This window comes from Oncorhynchus mykiss, chromosome 19, assembly GCF_013265735.2.
Source record: "Oncorhynchus mykiss isolate Arlee chromosome 19, USDA_OmykA_1.1, whole genome shotgun sequence".
NCBI lineage: Eukaryota > Metazoa > Chordata > Actinopteri > Salmoniformes > Salmonidae > Oncorhynchus > Oncorhynchus mykiss.
Window position 1 is genome coordinate 19,814,291 of NC_048583.1, and position 26,775 is coordinate 19,841,065.

The 26,775-nt window shown below is 42.5% G+C and overlaps 1 protein-coding gene across 1 annotated transcript; it reads left to right on the forward strand.

Annotated features, from left to right (window-relative positions):
* The first annotated feature begins 209 nt into the window (after window positions 1–209).
* On the forward strand, window positions 210–26,594 carry LOC110498681 (calcium-binding protein 2-like). Its single transcript, XM_021575323.2, has 7 exons — window positions 210–272; window positions 4,686–4,793; window positions 15,396–15,426; window positions 16,081–16,224; window positions 16,795–16,907; window positions 23,106–23,229; window positions 26,566–26,594. Exons 1-7 carry the CDS (start codon window positions 210–212, stop codon window positions 26,592–26,594), a joined length of 612 nt encoding a protein of 203 aa, XP_021430998.2.
* The last annotated feature ends 181 nt before the right edge of the window (window positions 26,595–26,775 follow it).

Consider the following 26,775-nt stretch of genomic DNA (forward strand, 5'->3'; position numbering starts at 1 on the left):
TATGCATTCGTCAATAGGACTTAATGTCGTGTAGCCCTCTTTTCATTTTACCCAGAGAGTTTGGGAAGTTTCGAAGTGTACAACAGTCTATCAACAATTACTGGTGGTAACAAACAGGAACCGACGGACAGACAGCATGCCAGACAGATACCAGGACAGAAGGCACTGAAATGACGACTGCACAGGAGATTGATCGTGTGGGACGCGAGATGGCGGTGAATGGTGGGAAATGCCAAGATGTAAACATTGATAGGAGGATGACAGGGCAGCCGGTGGGCAAGAAAATCCACCCATCTCCCTCTCCTCCTCTGGCTCCCCCAGCTCCCATCTTCCCAAAAAGGTAATGAAGGGGAGTCTGATTTCTGAGTCGTGACACAAAATCAGTGGTGGAGATCGATAGGGAGAGGAGGAGACAGCCAGGCCTATTGTACCGTGCGCTGTTTAAAAGACATTGGATGAGAAGAGAGTAGCTGAGCCATCTGGACATTGATCTGCATTTGACTGCAGATTAACAGCAGGGGAGCAGGAGGAATGTCCCAAAAAAACATAGGGAAAAACACTGAAGAGAAAAAAAATGACAAAAGGATGAGGCCCTCAGCTAACCAGTTCTGGATCACAGCCAGTCTATGCATTACCTTACCTGCATTACCTCTGCTTTAACTCCGGAGATGTTAATGCGAGTGCAGTGAAATGCTTGTGCTTCTAGTTCCGACCATGCAGTAATATCTAACAAGCGATATAACTTCATAATTTTACAACAACTACCTTATATACACAAGTGTAAAGGAATGAATACGAATGTGTAGATACATTTTTTTGAATGAGTAATGCCTGAACGGCATAGGCAAGATGCAGCAGATGGCATAGAGTACAGTATATACATATGAGATGAGTAATGTAGGGTATGAAAACATTACATAAAGTGGCATTGTTTAAAGTGGCTAGTGATACATTTAATTACATCAAGATGGCAAGATGCAGTCGGTGGTATAGTGTACAGTATATACATATGAGGTGAGTAATGTAGGGTATGTAAGCATTATATAAAGTGGCATTGTTTAAAGTGGCTAGTGATACATTTAATTACATCAAGATGGCAAGATGCAGTCGGTGGTATAGTGTACAGTATATACATATGAGGTGAGTAATGTAGGGTATGTAAGCATTATATAAAGTGGCTAGTGATAAATTGATTACATACATTTTTCCATTATTAAAGTGGCTAGAGTTGAGTTGGCAGCAGCCACTCAATGTTAGTGATGGCTGTTTAACAGTCTGATGGCCTTGAGATAGAAGCTGTTTTTCAGTCTCTTGGTCCCCGCTTTGATGCACCTGTACTGACCTCACCGGGGCGGCAGGGTAGCCTAGTGGTTAGAGTGTTGGATCAGTAACCGGAAGGTTGCAAGTTCAAACCCCCGAGCTGACAAGGTACAAATCTGTCGTTCTGCCCCTGAACAGGCAGTTAACCCACTGTTCCTAGGCCATCATTGAAAATAAGAATTTGTTCTTAACTGACTTGCCTAGTTAAATAAAGGTTTTAAAAAAATGATAGAAGGGTGAACTGGCAGTGGCTCAGGTGGTTGTGTTCTTGATCATCTTTTTGGCCTTCCTGTGACATTGGGTGGACACCTACTAGGTGTCCTGGAGGGCAGGTAGTTTGCACCTGGTGATGCGTTGTGCAGACCTCACTACCCTCTGGAGAATCTTACGGTTATGGGCCGGAGCAGTTGCCGTACCAGGCGGTGATACAGCCCGACAGGATGCTGTCGATTGTGCATCTGTAAAAGTTTGCAAGTGTTTTTGGTGACAAGCCAAATTTCTTCAGTCTCCTGAGGTTGTAGAGGCGCTGCTGCGCCTTCTTCACCACGCTGTTTGTGTGGGTGGACCATTTCAGTTGGTCCGTGATGTGTTTCCATCATCTCCACTACTGTCCCTTCAAAGTAGATAGCGGGCTGCTCCCTCTGCTGTTTCCTGAAGTCCACGATCATCTCCTTTGTTTTGTTGACGTTGAGTGTGAGGTTGTTTTCCTGACACCACACTCCAAGGGCCCTCACCTCCTCCCTCTAGGCCGTCTCGTCGTTGTTGGTAATCAAGCCTACCAATGTAGTGTCGTCTGCAAACTTGATGATTGAGTTGGAGGCGTGCATGGCCTATGAATGACTATGAATGCACCACCATGACAATTGTAGCAATTTAGCTGTATGTATGCGCAAGCAACTCATTCTTAGAATCCATTTTGTACAGTGGAGGCTGGTGAGGGGAGGACGGTTCATAATAACGGCTGGAACGGAGCGAATTGAATATTATCAAACTACAGTATGTATTTAATGTATTTGATACCATTCCACTGATTCCACTCCAGCCATTACCACAAGCCTGTCCTCCCCAATTAAGGTGCCACCAACCTCCTGTGATTTTGAACAACAATTATATTATTTGGCACTAACTACCAAATACCAGCCAACTGCTCACACATTCTTATTTCCAGTTGTTTTCAGTCATTCCCTGAACCAACTATGAAAGAGGGACAACTGTTAAGATAGGCTAGATGGCTGAAACACCCAGAGAGCTCGAGGAGTAGGGAGTAGGGAGACCAAAGATGATCTATTATAAAGATAGCCGAGTGACTGCTCTAACAATGGAAATACATGTCCTCAATGATTGAAGGTAGGCGAGATCCGGTGGGACCATTCTAGCCAATGAGAGGGCAGATACGGGTGTAAACAAAAGGCACAACGAAGTCGTTTTTCCTCAAAGTTGTCGGAATGTATCCACTCAGTACATTTGTAACAGACTAAATATTTCAAAACGTCTATTCAATCAAATAAGCCTCACGTACTTGCTCGTAGACCTCCATACAGAAATGGCTTATCTCACGCGGACAGATTTTGGGGCGGAGTAAATCCTCCCGCTTCGCCTCTTCCTCTCTGGGGAGACAGCATGCTCAGAGCATTGCAATCAGTACACATCACATGCGTGCTGCTCGCGTGTCGCTTTCTCTCTCCTGTAATGGTGCCAAAGTGAAAAGGGGGCTCTGATTTGCGCGGAGTGGAACATTGGGTTGTTTATTGTAATTTATAGGGCCTACCTGTTCTGCTCATCTCATTATGATCTGTGGTCCCTAGGGAGGAGAATGCAGACTAACGGTGCCTTGTTGGCATGTTACCTCTGCACATCACATGCACTAATCAATATTCGTATAGCGTATGTTCAAACGGGGGGCCTTAGGCGCAAATTTATGAGCATCTGAGATGGTCGGGGGTGTAAAGGTGTACTGTTTGACTTGTCAGTGTCAGAGAGGCCGTCTTTCATCCCGGGCCCTAGTTCTGACAACACAGTGCGATGACAAGGTATTCATCTGTCTCTCAAATGTATAGCCATAAGTCTCTCCTGTCTTCCTCTCTCTCTCTCTCTCTACCTCCCTCACTCTCTCTCTCTTTCTCTTCTGTATGTCTCTCTCTCTTCTCCTTGGTCCCTTGGATATTTATTATTCCTCTCTCTCTCTCTCTCTCAATTCAATTAAATGTGCTTTATTTGAATGATGTAACAATGTACATATTGCCAAAGCTTACTTTGGAGATTTACAATAGTAACATAATTATAATAACAATAATCAATATTGTTAATGGGACAACAGTAACAACAATAATCAAGGGTCAAAATAACCAAGGGTTTCAAACTTGGGGAAATGACACTCTGTAATTGTTTTATATTTTTTACATTTTGTCAGGAAATGCAGCTCTGTCTCAGGTTCTGCTGTGGTGCAGTGGTTGCACAGCCTGGCTCATTGAGACTGTTTTTCTAAGGTTTTGAGCACTAACCATGGTCAAATAGTTTGCCACGGTGTACTGTCGATTTAGAGCCAGATAGCAGTTCATTTTTCTTTGTGCTTGTGTTTCCCAGTAGGTAAAGTAGTTTTGACTGTGTTGTAATTGGGTTTATTCTGATTGATTGGATGTTCTGGTCCTGAGGCTTCAGTGTGTTAGTAGAAGAGGTTTGTGAATTCAGCCCTGCATGCTTTCCCTCTCAGTTTATTCACTGCATCATTAAGGTACCTAAGTAATTGTAGTGTGTCGAGTACTCTATATATTTTGTACCAATTGAGAACATTGGTCTAACCATTAAAATCATTATTTTTTTGTCTTTTTACAGTTTACTGCCAGGGGCCAGTTCTGTCAGTACTGCTCTAGTAGGTCCAGGCTCTGCTGTAGATCTTGTTCTGTAGGTGACAGCAGGCACAGGTCATCTGCGAAGAGCAGGCATTTAACCTCCGAATTGTGGAGACTAACACCAAGGGCTGAGGATTTTTCTAGAATAGTGGCCAATTCGTTCATGTAAATATTGAAGAGTGCAGGGCTCTGATTACAACCCTGGCGAAGGCCTCGGCCCTGGTTAAAGAATTATATTATTATTGTTATTTTTCTTTCTCTTCTCAATAAATCAATCAAATGTACATTCATAAATCCCTCCTGACATCAGCATTTGTTACATTTCTCTCTCTCTCTCCCTCAGCATGTCTCAGAAAGGGACAAAAAAGGGAGGCGCGCCCTCACCCAGAGCGAGGTAAGATAACAGTGATGACACAGTGGCAAAGATGGTCATGTTGACAAAGATGAAGTCAAACCCTTTTCCCTATACTCCATCTCGCCGTACCCTAAGAGCACGTTGTCAAAAAACGTCCTCAGCACCGAGGGCCTCTGGGCGCTCCGGGCTCCACCAAGAGTGGCAGGAGCCACAGCCAGGGCTCTGTAGCAGTCGTCTACCTGTCCTACCTCAACACTCTCTTTGGACAGGTCAGTAACACTGTCGCCTTTTTATTCCTCTGTCACCTCCTGCCTCTCTCACGTGCCAAATCAGTTGCACAGTGAGTTGGGATCCAGGATCGAACGTTTGAACGTTTGACAGAAAAGCTGGGGTGGATTTACACTTTTGATGCAATATAATCTGGACACAGATCCATAAACCAACTGAAAATGAACAACAACCATATTTCTCATACCTCAATTCCCTCCCCTTCGCCCTAAGCTGACAACTCTATATCAGAGGATTGGCAACAACCACTACTCCATACTGACTCTTAATATAGGGGTCCTCAGCCCTCTGTTGTACTCCCTGTTGACTTCAGGTACCAGATCCACATCAACGGGACTGCAGTAGAGAGTCAGCAGGTGTCCACATCACCAAAGACATGGCATAAGACCAACAACACTACCACTCGTCAAGAGGGCGCAATAGCGTCTCTATTTCCTAAGGCGGCTGAAGAAATTCGGCATGCCACCCCGGGACCTCTCCAAATATTACTGCTGCACCATTGAGAGCGTCCTGACCGGTTGCATCATGGCCTGGTATGACAATTTCTGCATCCATGACCGCAAGGCCCTCCAGCGAGTGGTGAAGACGGCCCAGTGCATCACTCCCGACCATCCAGGATATCTACTCGAAACGGTACCTAGGGAAGGCCCGCAGCCACGAGCTGTTCACTCCCATTGGGCAAACAGAGCATGAAGTCTGATACCAACAGGCTCAGGGACAGTTTCTATCTACAAACCATCAGACTGCTGAACACTTGAACTGGACTGACCACCTGTACTGACTCTCCACGCCCTAGCACACACTCACTCACTCACTCACTCACTCACTCACTCACCTACACAGATATACACTCTTTCACACACACACACACACACACACACACACACACACACACACACATCAAACTGACTCTATGATTTCTAAACACTGCACAATTGAAACACTTTTCCCCCAATCGCCCCTTCCCCAAAACAAGTGTAAACATTGGACTATAAATTGTGCCTTTCTGTATTATACTTATGCTACTGAGCCATTTACTTATTGTTGATATTTTTTATATTTTATTACTTGTTGTTGTTGTTCCATTGTAAAGAAGGAGCCTGTAAGAAGGAGCCTGTAAGTAATCATTTTGTTGGATGGCGTGTACCATGTGTATCCTGTACACACGACTAAAACAACGTGAAACTTGAAGAACATGAGAAGCATGAGGAGCACGTCGATAAAGCACAAACAGATTGACATCCGGGCTACCACAATCCAATTTTCACAATTAGCAGCCGAATCTCTGCCATGCCCCTTCCTTGGCACTCTCTGCCCTTGCAGTGACATTGCCGTAGAGTATTAGTTTTTTTTTTCCCTGTGCTTGGACACACACAGTGGGAGGAGGTTACTCCACCCCATTCTAATCCCTGCCTTGACTCAAGTATTAATAACGCTGTTAGCAAGGCTCGCTGTCATCCTTCATTAGCCATAATGAGAACAGAGAGAGACAGACATACAGACAGATAGCAAGATGAATATCTGTGTACCCGCTCTGCATGCGTGTGCACTGACCGTCCACTGTATCTTCTTTGTCTGTTCGTATGTCGAATGGTTATAAAAGCACTTAGCTCAGACGCCCACGTGACATCAAACCGATGGGAAGGAACTGTTGATGGGTCTGTGTATTGACTGATGATTGGAGACTTGGCTTTGGCATGCTGTCTAATCGTCTCCAGATGAAGAAATCAAATGAATGTGTGTTGACCTTGCCTTCTAAATATGTCCCAGTGTGCGCGTACACTGTACGTCAGAATCTCCTCTACAGTGAGCACAGGAGCACATAGCGTATCTGTACACCGTTGGATGCTCTATTGCTTTATTTATTTCACATTGGCTAGTTGTTGTTTTATCATGAATAATCTCTAGAAATAAAAACAAAGATGGCATCCAATGTATACAACAAATGATGCATAGTAACAGTTCAAAGACTAAGCTTTTGTAGACTCTACATTTGTAGAGTGACCTTAACAGTAGCCTAGATGAAAATCATCCTTTTGGCCTGAGTTTTAATTTAACCTTAAACAGGAAGTCCCATTGAGGTCAGAGGACCTCTTTCCCAAGGGAGACCTGTGAATGCGTTGTGTTTGTGTCTGCTGCTGACCTTTAGCATGACCTGCATACATTCAGCTTGACCCTGATATGTCTGCCGAAATGTGATTCACATGTGCACTGTAGCATGTTTCCTTAGCCTCCTGCGTTTTGTAACGCTTCTATCCCACGTTATAGCATCATCCTTACTGTAATGTCCATTGTGCACATTTATCTGTAGGCTATGCCAGCAAACTTAACGTAGCGAGAATTTTTACAGGGCGGCAGAGTTGCTAGCAGTTTGTACAATTATCCTTGCTGAAATGTGCCATTCATGTACGTCATTGATATGTGTGACAGCCTACTTAAATGTGGCTAACATGTTTCGTATGCTAGAGAGGTGCAGAGGGGGTAGTTGGTATGTATCTACTGAGCTGTCTGTAGAGCCTGGTCTCATAGACGAGACGTAACATAGTAAACGTAAATCCGGGACACCGACATTAGTATATGTTACGTTTGGTATGGTTACATAACAGAGATGGTTGCTTAAGGCAAAAACTAAACTGGGGTGGATTGGTGGGCGTGTAACATGAACGACTAGCAACCCAAATGTTGCGATTTCAAATCTCATCACCGACAACTTTAGCATTTTAGCTAATTAGCAACTTTGTAACTACCTACTACTTTTTAGCTCCTCTAACCCTTTAACCTAACTCCTAAACTTAACCTTAACCCTAACCCCCAACCCTAACCGCTAGCCTACCTAACATTACCCAGCTCGCTAATGTTAGCCACCTAGCTAGAATTCGTAACATATCATATGTTCAGCAAATTCGTAACATATCATGCTTTGACAAATTCCTAGACATATTGTATGATTTGCAATTTCAGAACATTCAATACAAATAGTAATTCATACCATATGAAGTGGGTGTTTGACATCCACAAATGAATACATGCCATACGAAACGTAACAGAGCATCATACTAAATTGAGTATCTCGGATTTACATACAGAATAATACGAAATGCTCTGAGACCAGGTTGATCTGTATTTTACTGCAATGCAGCTTAGCCTTTGGGCACATCTTTGTGCTACCAAAATGCAGTGTTGTTTGTATGCTATATGTCATTCTGTTTCTACTAGCCTGTAGGGCCTGTCTATGTGGAAGAAGGATTCAATGCTATAACTATCTTACGTTTTCTAAACTGGATCTACAATAGCCTATTTATGCTAAGGGAGTTCAGCTTCACTAGTATGTTGCCATTTCTAGCCTGTGTCACTGTAACAAAATAGAAAGACATGAAGCACAGTATCTATTTCTCAACTCAATAATTCCACCTGCATTCCAGTAGGACCCACTCACTGTCTAGCATGCAATTGTTTTCTATCTAGCCGACAGGCCTGTCTGTGAGTCCAGTAAGATTCATTGACTTTAGCATGTTTCTGCTCCTAGTGTTCTGAGTACTGTGAAATGTCACTGTGCTCTGAGCTTTGCCTGGCCTCAAGTCCTCAACTGGCAGCTTCATTAAATAGTACCCGCAAAACACCAGTCTCAACGTCAACAGTGAAGAGGCGACTCCGGGACGCTGGCCTTCTAGGCAGAGTTGCAGAGAAAAAGACATATCTCAGACTGGCCAATAAAAAGAAAATATTAAAATGGGCAAAAGAACGCAGACACTGTACAGAGGGAGTCGCCTCTTCAATATTGACGTTGAGACTGGTGTTTTGCGGGTAATTTTTAATGAAGCTGCCAGTTGAGGACTTGTGAGGCTTCTGTTTCTCAACCTAGTGTACTTGTCCTCTTGCTCAGTGGTGCACTGGGGCATCCAACTCCTCTTTCTATTCTGGTTAGAGCCAGTTTGCTCTGTTCTGTGAAAGGAGTAGTACACAGCGTTGTACAAGTTCTTCAGTTTCTTGGCAATTTCTCGCATGGAATAGCCTTCATTTCTCAGAACAAGAATTGACTGACGAGTTTCAGAAGAAAGTGTTTTGTTTCTAGCCATTCTGAGCCTGTAATCCACAAATGCTGATGCTCCAGATACTCAGCTAGTCTAAAGAAGGCCAGTTTAATTGCTTCTTTAATCAGAACAACAGGTTTCAGCTGTGCTAACATAATTGCAAAAGGGTTTTCTAATGATCAATTAGCCTTTTAAAATGATAAACGTGGATTAGCTAACACAACGTGCCATTGGAACACAGGAGTGATGGTTGCTGATAACGGGCTTCTGTACGCTTATGTAGATATTCTATAAAAAGTCAGCCATTTCCAGCTACAGTAGTCTTTTACAACATTAACAATGTCTACACTGTATTTCTGATCAATTTCATGTTATTTTAATGGACCAAAAATGAGCTTTTCTTTCAAAAACAAGGACGTTTCTAAGTGTCCCCAAACTTTTGAACGGTAGTGTATATGTACAGTGCCTTGTGAAAGTATTCGGCCCCCTTGAACTTTGCGACCTTTTGCCACATTTCAGGCTTCAAACATAAAGATATAAAACTGTATTTTTTTGTGAAGAATCAAAAACAAGTGGGACACAATCATGAAGTGGAACGACATTTATTGGATATTTCAAACTTTTTTAACAACTCAAAAACTGAAAAATTGGGCGTGCAAAATTATTCAGCCCCTTTACTTTCAGTGCAGCAAACTCTCTCCAGAAGTTCAGTGAGGATCTCTGAATGATCCAATGTTGACCTAAATTACTAATGATGATAAATACAATCCACCTGTGTGTAATCAAGTCTCCTGCACCTGCACTGTGATAGTCTCAGAGGTCCGTTAAAAGCGCAGAGAGCATCATGAAGAACAAGGAACACACCAGGCAGGTCCGAGATACTGTTGTGAAGAAGTTTAAAGCTGGATTTGGATACAAAAAGATTTCCCAAGCTTTAAACATCCCAAGGAGCACTGTGCAAGCAATAATATTGAAATGGAAGGAGTATCAGACCACTGCAAATCTACCAAGACCTGGCCGTCCCTCTAAACTTTCAGCTCATACAAGGAGAAGACTGATCAGAGATGCAGCCAAGAGGCCCATGATCACTCTGGATGAACTGCAGAGATCTACAGCTGAGGTGGGAGACTCTGTCCATAGGACAACAATCAGTCGTATATTGCACAAATCTGGCCTTTATGGAAGAGTGGCAAGAAGAAAGCCATTTCTTAAAGATATCCATAAAAAGTGTTGTTTAAAGTTTGCCACAAGCCACCTGGGAGACACACCAAACATGTGGAAGAAGGTGCTCTGTTCAGATGAAACCAAAATTGAACTTTTTGGCAACAATGCAAAACGTTATGTTTGGAGTAAAAGCAACACAGCTCATCACCCCGAACACACCATCCCACTGTCAAACATGGTGGTGGCAGCATCATGGTTTGGGCCTGCTTTTCTTCAGCAGGGACAGGGAAGATGGTTAAAATTGATGGGAAGATGGATGGAGCCAAATACAGGACCATTCTGGAAGAAACCCTGATGGAGTCTGCAAAAGACCTGAGACTGGAACGGAGATTTGTCTTCCAACAAGACAATGATCCAAAACATAAAGCAAAATCTACAATGGAATGGTTCAAAAATAAACATATCCAGGTGTTAGAATGGCCAAGTCAAAGTCCAGACCTGAATCCAATCGAGAATCTGTGGAAAGAACTGAAAACTGCTGTTCACTAATGCTCTCCATCCAACCTCACTGAGCTCGAGCTGTTTTGCAAGGAGGAATGGGAAAAAATGTCAGTCTCTCGATGTGCAAAACTGATAGAGACATACCCCAAGCGACTTACAGCTGTAATCGCAGCAAAAGGTGGCGCTACAAAGTATTAACTTAAGCGGGCTGAATAATTTTGCAGGCCCAATTTTTCAGTTTTTGATTTGTTAAAAAAGTTTGAAATATCCTATAAATGTCGTTTCACTTCATGATTGTGTCCCACTTGTTGTTGATTCTTCACAAAAAAATACAGTTTTATATCTTTACGTTTGAAGCCTGAAATGTGGCAAAAGGTCGCAAAGTTCAAGGGGGCCGAATACTTTCGCAAGGCACTGTATATACAGTGCCAGAAAGTATTCAGAACCCTAAACCTTTTCCACATTTTGTTACATTACAGTCTTATTCTAAAATGTATATATAAAAAAAATCCTCATCAATCTACAGTACACACAATACCCCACAATGACAAAGCAAAAACAGGTTTGGAGAAATTTCTGCTAATTAAAAAAATAAAATCAAAAGTGAAATAAAACATTTACATGAGTTTTGAGACCCTTTACTCAGTACTTTGTTGAAGAACCTTTGGCAGCAATTACAGCATCAAGTCTTCTTGGGTATGACGCTACTAACTTGGCACAACTGCATTTGGGGAGTTTCTCCCATTCTTCTCTGCAGATCCTTTCAAGCTCTGTCAGGTTAGATGGGGAGCATTGCTGCACAGCTATTTCCAGGTCTCTCCTGAGATTTTAGATTGGGTTCAAGTCCAGGCTCTGGCTGGGCCACTCAAGAATATTCAGACTTTTCCCAAGTCTGAGGTCCTGAGCGCTCTGGAGCAGGTTTTCATCAAGCGTTCGCTCTGTACTTTGCACCGTTCATCTTTGCCTCGATCCTGACTAGTCTCCCAGTCCTTGCCGCTGAAAAACATCCCCACAGCATGATGCTGCCACCACCATGCTTCACCGTTTTGATGGTTCCATGTTTCCTCCAGATGTGACGCTTGGCATTCAGGCTAAAGAGTTCAAGGTTGGTTTCATCAGACCAGAGAATCTTGTTTCTCTTGGTCTGAGAGTCTTTAGGTTCCTTTTGGCAAACTCCAAACGGGCTTTCATGTGCCTTTTACTGAGGAATGGCTTCAGTGTGGCCTGATTGGTAGAGTTCTGCAGAGATGGTTGACCTTCTGGAAGGTTCTCCCATCTCCACAGAGGAACTCTAGAGCCCTGTCGGAGTGACCTTTGGGTTCTTGGTCACCTTCCTGACTAAGGCCCTTCTCCCCTGATTGCTCAGTTTGGCCGGGCGGACAGCTTTAGGAAGAGTCTTGGTTGTTCCAAACTTCTTCTTGGGGATCTTCAGCGCTGCAGAAATGTTTTGGTACTCTTCCCCAGATCTGTCCCTCAACACAATCCTGTCTCGTACCTCTACGGACAATTCCTTTGAGTTCATGGCTTGGTTTTTGCTCTGACATGCACATCTCAAGGATGATCAATGGAAACAGGATGCACCTGAGCTCAAGTTTGAGTCTCATAGGAAAGGGTCTGAATACTTATGTAAATAAGGTATTTCTGTTTTTATATTTTATGAATTTGCATAAAATTCTAAAAACCTTTTTTCACTTTGTCATTATGGGTATTGTGAGTAGATTGCTGAGGGATTTTTTTCCAAATTCATTTTGGAATAAGGCTGTGATGTAACAAAATGTGGAAGAAGTCAAGGGGTCTGAATACTTTCCAAAATGCACTGTACACAGTGCTGTGAAAAAGGTATTTCTCCTTTGTCATTTTCTCTACTTTTGCATATTTTTTTATACTGAATGTTATCAGATCTTCAACCAAAACCTACTATTAGATAAAGGGAACCTGAGTGAAAAAATAACACAACAATGCATATTATTTCATAAACAAAGTTATGCAACACCCAATGCCCCTGTGAGAAAACGTTTTTGCCCACTTACACTCAACTCAAACTGCTTGTGCCACCTTTAGCTGCAATGACTCCAACCAAACACTTCCTCTTCTTGTTGATCAGACTCTCACGTCACAGTGGAGGAATTTTGACCTACTCTTCCATGCGGAACTGCTTTAACTCAACGACATTTGTCTTGCTACAACATTTCAATTTGGATTAGGTCTGGACTTCGACTGGGCCATTCCAAAACTTGCTTTTTAGCTAATTTAATGAAAACTTAATTGTGTGTTTTGGATCATTATCTTGCTGCATGACCCAGCTGCGCTTCAGCTTCAGCTCACAAATGGATGGTCTGACATTCTCCTGTAGAATTCTCTGATACAGAGCAGAGTTCATAGTTCCTTATATTAAGGCAAGTTGTCCAGGTCCTGAGGCAGCAAAGCATCCCCAAACCATCACACTACCACCACCATTCTTGACCGTTGGTATGAGGTTCTTCCTGTGGAATGGAGTGTTTGGTTTTCACCAGACAAAATGGGACCCATCTTGTCCAAAAAGTTGACTAAAGTTTGCCAAAAAGCACCTGGAAGCACCTGAATGATCAAGACTCTTGAAAGAATGTTCTATGGACAGATGAGTCAAAAGTATAACTTTTTCGATGACATGGGTCCCATTTTGCCTGGCGAAAACCAAATACTGCATTCCTGGCTGCATCGTGTTATGGGTGTTTGTCACCGGGAGGGACTGGGGAGTTTGTCAGGCGCAAAAGAAACGTTCAAGTTGAGCAAAAACCCTGCCTCTGTCTTCTGAATATCTAACCCTGGGGCAAAGTTTTTTTTCTTCCAAGCGGGACAATTACAAACAAGAATAAATCGAGAATAAACACTATTGATTGATTTTGAGACTGGTTTATGCAAATAAGTATCTTACAAATTCTTAGAAAAGTGTTTTAATTGAATTGGTTGATGAACATATAGGAATGAAATTCCTTTAACACTACTCTTCGCAGATGACCTATGCCTGCTGTCACACACAGCACATGGCCTACAGCAGAGTCTGGACCTGCTCGAGCAGTACTGCCAGACCTGGGCCCTGGCAGTAAACCCCAAAAAGACTCAAATAATGATTTTCCAGAGAAGATCCAGATCTCAGGGAATTAGACCAAAGTTTTCAATTGGTAGAAAATATATAGAGCACTGCAGGCACACACTACAATTACTTAGGTTTAAAAAATAAGCTCAACTGGACACCTTAATGAGGCAGGGAATGAACCGAGAGAGAAAGCACGCAGGGCATTCTACGCCATTAAAAAGCTAATTCAAATTGAAATACCTATTCAAATTTGGCTAAAACTAATTGAATATGTAATTGAACTGATTGCACTTTATGGCAGCGAGGTGTGGGGTCCACTTGCAAAACAGGATTTCATCAAATGGGACAAACTCCTCATTGAAACCTTGCATGCACAGTTCTGTAAGATTCTCCTACATGTCCAGAGGAAAACTACAAACAATGCATGCAGGGCAGAATTAGGGCAATATCCACTAATAATAAAAACTGAAAAAAGAGCAATTAAGTTTTGGAAACATCTAAAATACAGTGACCCCTTCTCATATCATTACCAAGCCCTGCAATGCCAAGAGCTGAGCAAAGAAAAGAGTCCCCTCATCCAGCTGGTCTTGGGGCTGAGTTCACAAACCTGTTCTACTAACACACTGAAGCCTCAGGACCAGAACATCCAGTCAGTCAGAATAAACTCAATTACAACACAGTCAAAACAAAACTACATTACTTATTGGGAAACACAAGCACAAACACAAAGCAAAATGCAGTGCTATCTGGCCCTAAATCGACAGTACACCGTGGCTAACTATTTGACCATGGTTACTGATCAAAACCTTAGAAAAACCTTGACAAAGTACAGGCTCAGTGAGCACAGCATTGCTATCGAGAAGGGTAGACACAGGAAAACCTGGCTCCCTGTAGAGGAAAGGCTGTGCAACCACTGCACAACAGCAGAACCTGAGACGGAGCTGCATTTCCTGACAAAATGTAAAAAATATAAAACAATTAGAGAGTGTCATTTCCCCAAATTTGAAACCCTCATTCAAGGTTTCAAAGACCTCTTTGATGAGAGTAGGCTACCCGTCCTGTTGGGGGAGGACGCAGAGAGCTGTGGGTTGGCAGCGCACTGCATTGCTTCCTGCCACAAGTTGAGGGAGAGTGTCTGACAGAGCAATCAACCTGCATTCTACTGTATGCTTATTGTTATTGCTCAATGCATGGTTATTTTGACCCTTGGTTATTCTTGTTACTGTTGTCCTGTTGACCATTTTGATTCTCATTATTTTCATATTGTAAATATCCAAAGTAAACTTTGGCAATATGTACATTGTTGCGTCATGCCAATAAAGCAAATTGAATTGAATTGAATTGAATTGAATTGAGAGAGAGAGAGAGAGAGAGAGAGAGAGAGAGAGAGAGAGAGAGAGAGAGAGAGAGAGAGAGAGAGAGAGAGAGAGAGAGAGAGAGAGAGAGAGAGAGAGAGATGGAGAGTGACTTATTGAGAGTATGGTAGCGGCACTTTATGACTGTTTGTGTGTGTGTGTGTGTGTGTGTGTGTGTGTGTGTGCGTGTGTGTGTGTGTATGCTTGCACATACTGTGTGTATATGTCATTGCTCAGATTAGTAGGCATGTCGTGGAGTAATCCCATTAGGGTCTCTGTCAGGCGCGCTGCAGTGGTTGATATGATATGCATGTTTCCTTAATACGCTATATATAAAAAAAAATAGATTCAAGTGGGGTATATTTCTCAAGGGACTACTCTGCTTTAATGAAGCAGAGATTTAGGGATCACACTCATGCTCTCTCTTCATCTCCCTTCTCTATCTGTTTACTGCAGGATAGGGAGCTGATGCCTGAGGAGTTGGATGGTAAGTCTTTGTTATTGATTAAAGAAATGTACTAAGCAAGTGCAGTCCACACAGTGAGCTAGAGTCCATTTTACCAGTGCACTTAAGGGCAGTGCCAGCGATATGACGTCTTCATACGCAACGGGGCGACTACCTGCATACTTAAATCAACATCAACTAAATTATAATCCTTCAAGAAGGACTATTGGCTCGCCCCAACGTGGTCAGGCCTCAAGGGAGGGTGCCAAGTTGGACGCGCCAATTTGAGGCATTCTTTACAAATGTGATTGCAGTTGTTGTTGATGTCTGTATGCAAGAAATCGGCCAACTGATGTCATATTGCTGAGTATACCTTTAAACCTTTGTTAGTGAAATGAATAGTGCTAATGCAAGCAATATTATAGGACGTTTTTTAAGAAACAAAATATTCCGCAGGCATTCAGTTTATTGTGAGTCTGAGTCTCTCATAAGCTCTACTTAACCTTGTGAGTCATACAGTACACAGTGGTAGCTTGTAAATGTTACTGGCTATTAGCTTCTTGAAATCATTCAGCAATACGAGTTCTGGAGCTTCTAAGCTGCTCGAAAACCACTGCACCACAATTTTTGACTGTGTGTGTGTGTGTGTGTGTGTGCGTGCATGCGTGCTTGCGTGTGCGTGCGTGCATGTCTCAGAGCTGCAGGTGGCCTTTAAGGAGTTTGACTACGATGGGGATGGCTTCCTGCATTACAAGGACATGGCCGAATGTATGAGGGCCATGGGATACATGCCCTCAGAGATGGAGCTCATAGAGATTATACAGCAGATCAAGATGAAATGTGAGCATGTGTGTTTATGTGCAAAGGGGTTAGTGGTGTGTGGAGGGGTTAATGGTGTGTGTGTGTGTGTGTGTGTGTGTGTGTGTGTGTGTGTGTGTGTGTGTGTGTGGTGTGTGTGTGTCAGAGGAGGCTGGTGAAAGGAGCTATAGGAGGATGGGCTCATTGTAATGGCTGGAATGGAATTATTGTTACAGAGTCAAACATGTGGTTCCGTATGGTTGACGTGCTTGATACGGTTCCATTTATTCCATTCCAGACATTACAATGAGCCCATCTTCCTATAGCTCCTCCCACCAGCCTCTTCTGGTGTGTGTGTGTGTCGTGTTTGACTCATGGCTCTCTCAGGGGTCTGTGCATGTGTGTATGATTGATGTCTCCCTCTATGAAGTTAGAGGAGGCGGGCGTGTGCATGTGTGACACGTGTGCGTAAGACTAATGTCTGTTTTTGAAGTTTGGGACATTGTGTATTTGATTGATGTCAGGTGGAAACGGCGCTTTGTGTGAATGTGAGTGTGAGTGTTTGTGTGTGTGTGTGTGTGTGTGTGTAATCTGATGTCTCCCTATCTGTAGGGGGCGGTCACGTGGACTTTGATGATTTCTGTACTGAGCTGATGGGCCCTAGGATGCTGGCTGAGACGGCTCACATGATGGGGATGAGGGAGGTACGCAGTGCTTTCAAACAGGTGAGAGAAGGTCACTAGGAAGTGTGCAAAAGCCACAAGAAGTGTGTTTTCAAACAAATGAGATCGCCTCTAGGAAGTGTGCAAGATCCACAAGAATGTGCTATCAGACAGGTCAGAGGACCCTACAGAGTGTACAGAGTGCTTTCAAACAACGTTTTAAAAACCCAAGCAAGTGGTGCATTCTCTAATCATTGTGAATGATAACAGAGTGGAAGATAAAGTGGATCTGACAGCATTTTAGCAACATGAAATCTTATTGAAGTCTGTTCATATACACCGACCGGGAAGAACACACTTCAAAAAATATTTAAGAATCTGACAAGCGACCACTTACAGTGAGGGAAAAAATAATTGTATCCCCTGCTGATTTTGTACGTTTGCCAACTGACAAAGAAATGATCAGTCTATCATTTTAATGGTAGGGTTATTTGAACAGTGAGAGACAGAATAATAACAAAAAAATCCAGAAAAACGCATGTCAAAAATGTTATAAATTGACTTGCATTTTAATGAGGGAGACGTATTTGACCCCCTCTCAATCAGAAAGATTTCTGGCTCCCAGGTGTCTTTTATACAGGTAACGAGCTGAGATTAGGAGCACACTCTTAAAGGGAGTGCTCCTAATCTCAGTTTGTTACCTGTATAAAAGACACCTGTCCACAGAAGCAATCAATCAATCAGATTCCAAACTCTCCACCATGGCCAAGACCAAAGAGCTCTCCAAGGATGTCAGGGACAAGACTGTAGACCTACACAAGGCTGGAATGGACTACAAGACCAACGCCAAGCAGCTTAGTGAGAAGGTGACAACAGTTTATTTGCAAATGGAAGAAACACAAAAGAACTGTCAATCTCCCTCGGCCTGGGGCTCCATGCAAAATCTCACCTTGTAGGTTGCAATGATCATGAGAACAGTGAGGAATCAGCCCAGAACTACACGGAAGGATCTTGTAAATGATCTCAAGGCAGCTGGGACCATGGTCACCAGGAAACCAATTGGTAACACACTACGCTGTGAAGGACTGAAATCCCCCTGCTCAAGAAAACACATATACATGCCCATCTGAAGTTTGCCAATGAACATCTGAATGATTCAGAAGACAACTGGGTGAATGTGTTGTGGTCAGATGACACCAAAATGGAGCTATTTGGCATCAACTCAACTCGCCGTGTTTGGAGGAGGAGGAATGCTGCCTATGACCCCAAGAATACCATCCCCACTGTCAAACATGGAGGTGGAAACATTATGCTTTGGGGGTGTTTTTATGCTAAGGGGACAGGACAACTTCACCGCATCAAAGGGACGATGGACGGGGCCATGTACCGTCAAATCTTGGGTGAGAACCTCCTTCCCTCAGCCAGGGCATTGAACATGGTTCGTGGATGGGTATTCCAGCATGACAATGACCCAATCCACACAGCCAAGGCAACAAAGGAGTGGCTCAAGAAGAATCACATTAAGGTCCTGGAGTGACCTAGCCAGTCTCCAGACCTTAATCCCATAGAAAATCTGTGGAGGGAGCTGAAGGTTCGAGTTGCCAAACGTCAGCCTTGAAACCTTAATGACTTGGAGAAGATCTGCAAAGAGGAGTGGGACCAAATCCCTCCTGAGATGTGTGCAAACCTGGTGGCCAACTACAAGAAAGGTCTGACCTCTGTGACTGCCCAAAAGTGTTTTGCCACCAAGTACAAAGTCATGTTTTGCAGAGGGGTCAAAAACGTATTTCCCTCATTAAAATGCAAATCAATTTATAACATTTTTGACATGTGTTTTTCTGGATTTTTTTGTTGTTATACTGTCTCTCACTGTTCAAATAAACCTACCATTAAAATTATAGATTGATCATTTCTTTGTCAGTGGGCAAACATACAAAATCAGCAGGGGATCAAATACTTTTTTCTCTCACTGTAGATATGGTTATTTTCACGTTTTCCTAAATTCCTAGAATGTTTGGAAATTATTTGCGAAAGTTCTATAGCAATATAGAGTGGGAAAGTGGCCGCATGTTTGGACAATTAATAGACACTGCAGTAAATGACACTGAATAAAAATATCGGTCTTGTCCAGGTCCGGAGTCAACACAGACCTGTGCGCCACAGCCAATCAGAGCTGCAGTAGGTTCATATACAAATAAGCCACACGGGCCTGTCATCATTCACTTTGAACTGGATTGTGTGTTTACAGGCTTAATCAACTTCAGATCATTACAACACATTCGCCAAAAGCCACAACAAAACACCTGAATGGATTTCTGCAAATACCACGGTAGTGCTCTTACATTTTGGGAACTTCACAGTCCTATTGATCAAACAACCATGAAAATGTCGTCTCTCTCGCCCTCAGTTATGCACATCAACAACAACAAGATCAACAACTAATCCTAGCCAGTGTTGAGATGAGCTAAAAATCTAACGAGGGAACATGAGATAAACCCTCTCAAACTTTTTCAGTTAGTTGTGGCCATCAAAATTGCACTGACAAACGATGGGGAAGCTGCTCGTCCTTCTGCAGCTTGCCTGCCAAGTGCATGATTGTCCCAACCCACATTTTGACAACTGAATGGGAACTTGCCCGCCCATCTGATAGATGCCAAAAAACATTTAATGGACAACTTAAAGCGGTGTCAAACTCAATCCGTGCACATATTTAAAAAAACACAACAAATTTACGGCGGCCAGACATAGCCTATTTGTTTTTACAAAAAAAACGTGCAACTGCGACCCAAACTGCCCATTGTTTTATTAGAAAAAAAGATGGCCCTTTATAATGTCCATTTATGCACGTATGATAATATATATCGAGTTGTAAGATAGTAAAACAAAAGAGAGAAATAATACTTGTCCAGCCTTTGCTGCTATGCTTGCAGAAGTGCATAGTATTCCCGCGACCCTAATCAGAAAGTATTTAATGACTCCAAATAACAAAAACGGAGCTATAGGTTGTTGTACACCTAAAACATGTTGAATGCAGCAATACTGTATGGTGCACTCAAACTGTATTGTAGTTGAGTAGCCAGCCGAGGCTACTGTTCGAATGTTGCTGTAATAGGCCTACGAGTTTCTCCTTTGCACAGTGTTTGTTGCATGTTTTTGGGGGCTTTTTCTGAGTTATTCATTCTCAAGCTTTAAAACTGCGCGCTGTAAACCCGATCGATCACATGACAGCAGCTGCAGTTGGAAGTTGAATTCACCTATGCAAGCAGCATCAGGCTGTAATTTCATGAAGTAGATGAGACAACTTGTGTGTCCAGTTCCGCCCGCAGGCCTTGTGTTCGACATGTTAGCCTATTAGCCAGGTTATGACAGACTTGCGATCGTTGCCCCTGCTAGTTTGACTGTACTGTCATTCCCAGCCTTAGTTACAGTCATCAGTTTTTTTTTCTCATCAAAATATTGAGTCATTGAAACTTTAAACAGTGCATCCCGAATGGGCAGAAGCAGCAAACATGGAACCAGCTGTGCTACACAAAGGCCAGTAGTGATATACAACCTGATAGCAATATTTTTGGGACTAGCAAGAAATGTATTGGTCAATTACATTAATCATGCTTTGACCTGCATCCATCTTTTCTGGCAATAATGCCTTACTGTACGTCATGGAATTTTGAGTCAATTAGAACCCATCATTAAAACGCCTTATGGTTATTGGTTTTGAGGCATAGACTGGGAATTGTATATATTTTTACTGACATTAGGATGGTCTGTTTGTGTCATATCTGCAAAGTAGTTTAAACGCTGTCACTTCAACCTACCTTTGTAAAAATCTGCTTGCACTGCACTGCGACATCTACCTGTCCCTCATCCTCTTGCTTGTCCTCCACCTCCCTGTCCTCTGTTTCTGTTGTGGAAGTTTTTTAAACCACCCTTTGCCTTGATGACAGTTTTGCACACTCTTGGCAAGAAATTCCACAAAGTAACTTTTAACAAAGCACACCTGTTAATTGAAATGCATTCCAGGTGCCTACCTTCTGAAGCTGGTTGAGAGAATGCCAAGCGTGTGCAAAGCTGTCATCAAGGCAAAGGGTGGGTACTTCGAAGAATCTCAAATATAAAATGTATCAATTAGTTGAACACTATTTTGGTTACAACATGATTCCATATGTGTTATTTCGTAGTTTTGATGTCTTCACTGTTATTCTACAATGTAGAAAATAGTAAAAAATAAAGAAAAACCCTTGAATGAGTAGGTGTACCCAGTGGTGGAAAAAGTACCCAATTGTGATACTTGAGTAAAAGTAAAGATACCATCATAACAAATGACTCAAGTAAAAGTGAGTCACCCAGTAAAAACTACTTGAGTAAAAGTCTAAAAGTATTTGGTTTTAAATCTACTTAAGTATCAAAAGTAAATGTAATTGCTTAAACATACTTAAGTATCAAAAGTAAAAGTGAAAGTATGAATAACTTCTAATTCCAAATATTAAATAAACCAGGCGGCACCATTTTCTTGTTTTTTAAATTTACGGATAGCCAGGGGCACACTCCAACCCTCATACATAATTTACAAACTAAGCATTTTTGTTGAGTGAGTCCGCCAGCTCAGAGGCAATAGGGATGACCAGGCATGTTCTCTTGGTAAATGTGTAAATTGGACAATTTTTCTTCTCCTGCTAAGCATTCAAAATCTAACAAGTACTGTACTTTTGGGTGTCAGGGAAAACGTATGGAGTAAAAAGTACATTATTTTCTTTAGTAATGTAGTGAAGTAAAAGTTGTAAATAGTAAAGTAAAGTAAAGTACAGATACCACAAAAAAAACAACTTAAGTAGTATGTTAATGTATTTTTACTTTACACAACTGTCACAACTGTGAATTTCAAACACAGATTCAACCACAAAGATCAGGGAGATTTTCCAATGCCTCACAAAGAAGGACACCTATTGTTAGACTGAATATTCCTTTGAGCAAGTTATTAATTACACTTTGGATGGTGTATCAATACTCCCAGTCACCACAAATATACAGGCATCCTTCTTAACTCAGCTGCTGGAGAGGAAGGACATCGCTCAGGGATTTCACCATGAGGCCAATGGTGACATTAAAGCAGTTACATAGTTTAATGGCTGTGATATGAGAAAACTGAGGATGGATCAACAACATTGTAGTTACTCCACAATACTAACCTAATTGACAGAGTGAAAAGAAAGAAGCCTGTGCAGAATACAAATATTCCAAAACTTGCATCCTTTTTGTAACAAGGCAAAGCAAATAAATGTTTGTCCTGAATACAAAGTGTTATTCTTAGGGCAAATCCAATACAACACATTACTGAGTACCACTCTCCATATTTTCAAGCATAGTGGTGGCTGCATCATGTTATGGGTATGCTTGTAATTGTTAAGGACTGGGGAGTTTTTCAGGATAAAAAATAAATGAAATGGAGCTAAGCAAAGGCAAAATCTTAGAGCAAAACCTGGTTCTGCTTTCCACCAGACACTGGGAGATGAATTCACCTTTCAGCAGGACAATACCTTAAAACACAAGGCTGCAGTTGCTTTCCAAGAAAACAATGAATGTTCCTGAGTGGCCAAGTTATCATTTTGGCTTTAACTCTATTTGAAAATCTATGGCAATGATCAACAACCAATTTGGTAGAGCTTGTAGAATTTTGAAAAGAATGACGGGCAGATGTTGCACAACCCAGGTGCAACCCAAAGCTCTTAGAGACTTACCCAGGAAGACTCACAGCTGTAATCGCTGCCAAAGTTACTTCTACAAAGTATTGACTCAGGGGTGTGAATACTTAAATAAATAAGATATTTTTTATGTCAATTTCAATAAATTAGCAAAAATGTATTTTAAACATGTTTTCATTTTGTCATTATGGGGTATCGTGTGTAGCGAGATTTAAAAAAATGTTTAGTTATCCATTTGAATTGAGACTGTAACACAACAAAATGTGGAGTAAGTCAAGGGGTATGAATACTTTCTGAAGACATTGTAGTTAGCTAGATTTTTTTGTACAATTGCACTGATTAGCTAGCTAACTAAGGTTAGCAGGTGCAGTCAATTACAGATATTTAAAGGAGAGAAAGCCAGGTCTGAATTGTGCCCTCTCCTCACTTAAATTAACTTAGTTAATAATAATGAATTGTAACTGATAATCTGCTACATAACTCCTCATCAGCATAATCATACTCATCTTCATCCACTGCCCTCCGTCTGTCCATCATCATCTCCCCCCTCCTCTCCCCCCAGTTTGACAGCAACGGGGACGGGCGCATCACCTTGGAGGAGCTGAAGGACAGCATGAAGGCCCTGCTGGGCGAGAAGCTGAAGAAGGACATCGACCTCAACAAGGATGGCGGAATAGACTTTGACGGTGAGGGGAGTTGGGAAGGTGGATGGAGGGGGGGGGGGGGATAAGTGTCAAGAGAGGGGAAAGGATGAGGGAGGAGAGAGGATGAGGTAGGAGAAGAGAAAGGATAGGAGAGGGAGGGGACAGAAAAAAAGTAGGTCCTAGGAGAGTGGAGGGGAGAGGAAGAGAGTGCAGAGATGAGGACAGTGGAGGTAAGGTGGGTGGATAACCCAATCCAATCTCATCAGTAGTGCATTAAGGCAATCATTACAGTGTACATATTGTGGACATGAGTCGGGTATGGTTGCTAATGGTCACGTGATGAGGTAGACCCACCTGCGAACTTGAAAAGCAGTGTCTGCCCTAAGACCAAATGGGAATTTTCTCTTGGTCTAATGTTCTAAAACAGGGTTCCCCAACTGGTTGCACGCGAGCCGAATTTGGCACATGGATGACTTTATTTGGCCCAGTGTTTTCTGAGCAAAAAAATAGATATTGTTTTTATTATTTTTTATTATTATTTTTGGATGGACATAAAATACTGTAAAAACACCAGGAAATGAGCTCCAAGTGATTTTAATATCAGAAATCGCATAATAGAGAGATGTATGTGATCGTATACAAATGTAAGCAAGGTTTAAAATTATTATGTTTTAGTCAAATATTAATTTGGAGTCTACAAATTATTTGTAAATTTGTTCCGGCTCCCTGACCATCCATTCAAGAAACAAAATCAGCTTGTGGCTGAATCTAGTTGATGACCCCTGGTCTAAAACGTTGGTTGCTCCTGTGGGAGATCCGGGTTCATATCCTGCATGTTACATTGGCGCCCAATGTGGGGACGGTCTCTTGTGGGAATGTAGCGGACATGAGTTGGGCATGGTTACTAATGGTCACGTGATGAGGTAGCCCTGCCTGTGGGGGAATTTTATTTTGGTCTAAGACGGTGACTCCCGTGGGAGGTCCACACATGCAGTCACACATGGCACATAAACCTTTGGACTTCTCAAGGACTGTATACATGCCCATGGATACATACACTTAACTCTCAGTTATGCCACACTTCACACGCTTTCAAACCAGCACACACACACACACACACACATCTCAATAACTATAAAACAAGACTTGTCTCATGTCCATCAGTAATCCCCCCAGAAACGCATGCTTGTGTTTTGTCCTAGCCAATCAAACGAAGGCCCAATCATTAATAATAATTGGAAACATGTGGATGGGAGTCTCTGCGTAAGCAGGGGGATCAATAAGCATTTGGCCCACGCATTATCAACAATTAGCCCTCTTGGGGCGATACAACTAGCCTAATCCCTCTTACTGAGCCCTTCAGCCATCTCGTCAATCAATTGTTGAAGTTGCACACCTATAGCTTTAGAAGACCAGACATTGTCTGAGATCCAAATGCCACCCTATACCATACACAGTGCACTACTTTAGGGAATAGGGAGCCATACGGGACACAGTCATAGAAGTCATTCAACAAATGTCCTTAAAGAAGCATAATGGAAAATGTAACCAGAATTGACAGAGGGACTGAAATGATGGGATGGATGGGTCCTGCCTATGGTTGTTTAATGGCTACTACTGGCTGGTGTGATTGACAGGTGGATAGATGGATGTTTGTTGGTGGGTGGGGGGGGGGGGGGGGCATGCTGAGGGTGCAGGTGACACGATAAGATCGGTTATGCTTGGTTAACCGATTGGTTTGAAAAAAGAGATGTAGGAGAGGGATGATGGGATGCAACCTGGTCTCAAAGCATTTCGTATGATTCTGTATGTAAATTCGAGACAGTCCATTTAGTATGAATTGTTACATTTCGTGTGGTATACATTAATTTGTGGATGTCAGTCACCCATTTTGTATGATATTATCAGGTTTCAGGTATGACCCTAATGCAGACAGTGTCAAAGAAACAAAAGTTTATTTCTAGTACAGGGGCAGGCAAACGACAGGTCAAAGGCAGGCGGAGGTCAGTAATCCAGAGAGGCTGCAAAATGTCCTGAACAGCAGGCAGGGTCAGGATCAGGGTAGGCAGGGGTCAATAATCCAGTGAGGTGGGGCAAGGTATAGAACTACAGGCAGGGTCAGGGCAGGTAGAATGGTCAAAACCGGGAAGGACTAGATAACAGGAGCAAGAACAGACAGGAACAGGGGAACAAACACTGGTAGGTTTCAAGAAACAAAACGAACTGGCAACAGACAAACAGAGAACACAGGGGATAATGGGGAAGATGGAGGGAGATGGAAACAAGCAAAGACAGGTGCAACAGATCAGGGTGTAACAGATATGTTGTTACGAATTTGCAAAACATATGATATATTACGAATTCTAGAAGGTGGCTAATGTTAGCTAGCTCGCTAATGCTAGCTAGGCTAGGCGTTAGGGTTAAGGTTAGGGTTCAATTTAAGAGTTAGGTGAAAGGTTAGCTAAAAGGGTTAAGGTTAGGGGAAGGGTTAGCTTACATGCTAAGTAGTTGCAAAGTAGCTAAAAAGTAGTAAGTTGTTGAAGATTTGCTAAAATGCTAAAGTTGACTGTGATGAGATTTGAACTAGCAAACTTTGGCGTTGCTAGACATTCATGTTATATACCTTCCCCATCCACCTTAAGTAACAATCTTTCTTATGTAACCATACCGAACGTAACATATCATACTAAATGGAGTGTGTTGGATTTACATACAGAATCATACGAAATGTTCTGAGACCAGGTCGTGGGACGAATTCCAATTCCACCCCTATAGTCTCAATAATATCAACCCGATGCACACGTACAGTATTGATTGGAGGGGGTCAGGTGGGTTTAAGCAATATTCCCTGTGATAGGTCGTGTGGAGATGACAGCCTATTGCTTCATACCTGTCCAATTCCTCCAGATATACTTGTGCCTGGGGCCAGTGGTAGGATAGGGGTATGGGCTTGGGGTCAATTTGGAAACGCAATTTGGACACAAATTAACTGGATACACTATTTCTTACAGCCCCGCCTATGTACCTCATTTTAACTAAGAATTGACCAGGTCGTTACACCTACTGAATTCTTTGGATTACTATAAAAGTACTCACATTTGTTGTTTTTTGTAAAGACAAGGTCCATAGAGCACAAATACTACTGTAAAAATGACTGTCGTATAGGACTGTAAAATCAAGGGTCCCCCTCAAAACTAAAATGGCCCCATCTTCACCCCCCCCCCCCCCGCACCGTGACTTCTAAAGGCATCCAATGCATGTTAATGAGGGCAGATGTAACATGGGGCTTGTGTCTTATGTTGTCCCCTGCAATATCCAGAGCCCCCTGGTTCTAATCAACGTATCTGGTGCTGTGTCTGTCTCGGTCTCCCCCTGCAGAGTTTGTCATGATGCTGTCGTCGCGGTAGCAAGCCTCAGCCGCCGAGCAAACAAACCGACAAGACACACTGGATGAGATCTGGATCACCGGACAAGGGGCATCATTCTTGTGTCAATGTCCTGTAGCGTTGTGCATGATTTTGCATATTCATCAGGTTTTTCGATCTGAATGGTTTTTGCGATGTATAGACTTCGATTGTAACATATCAA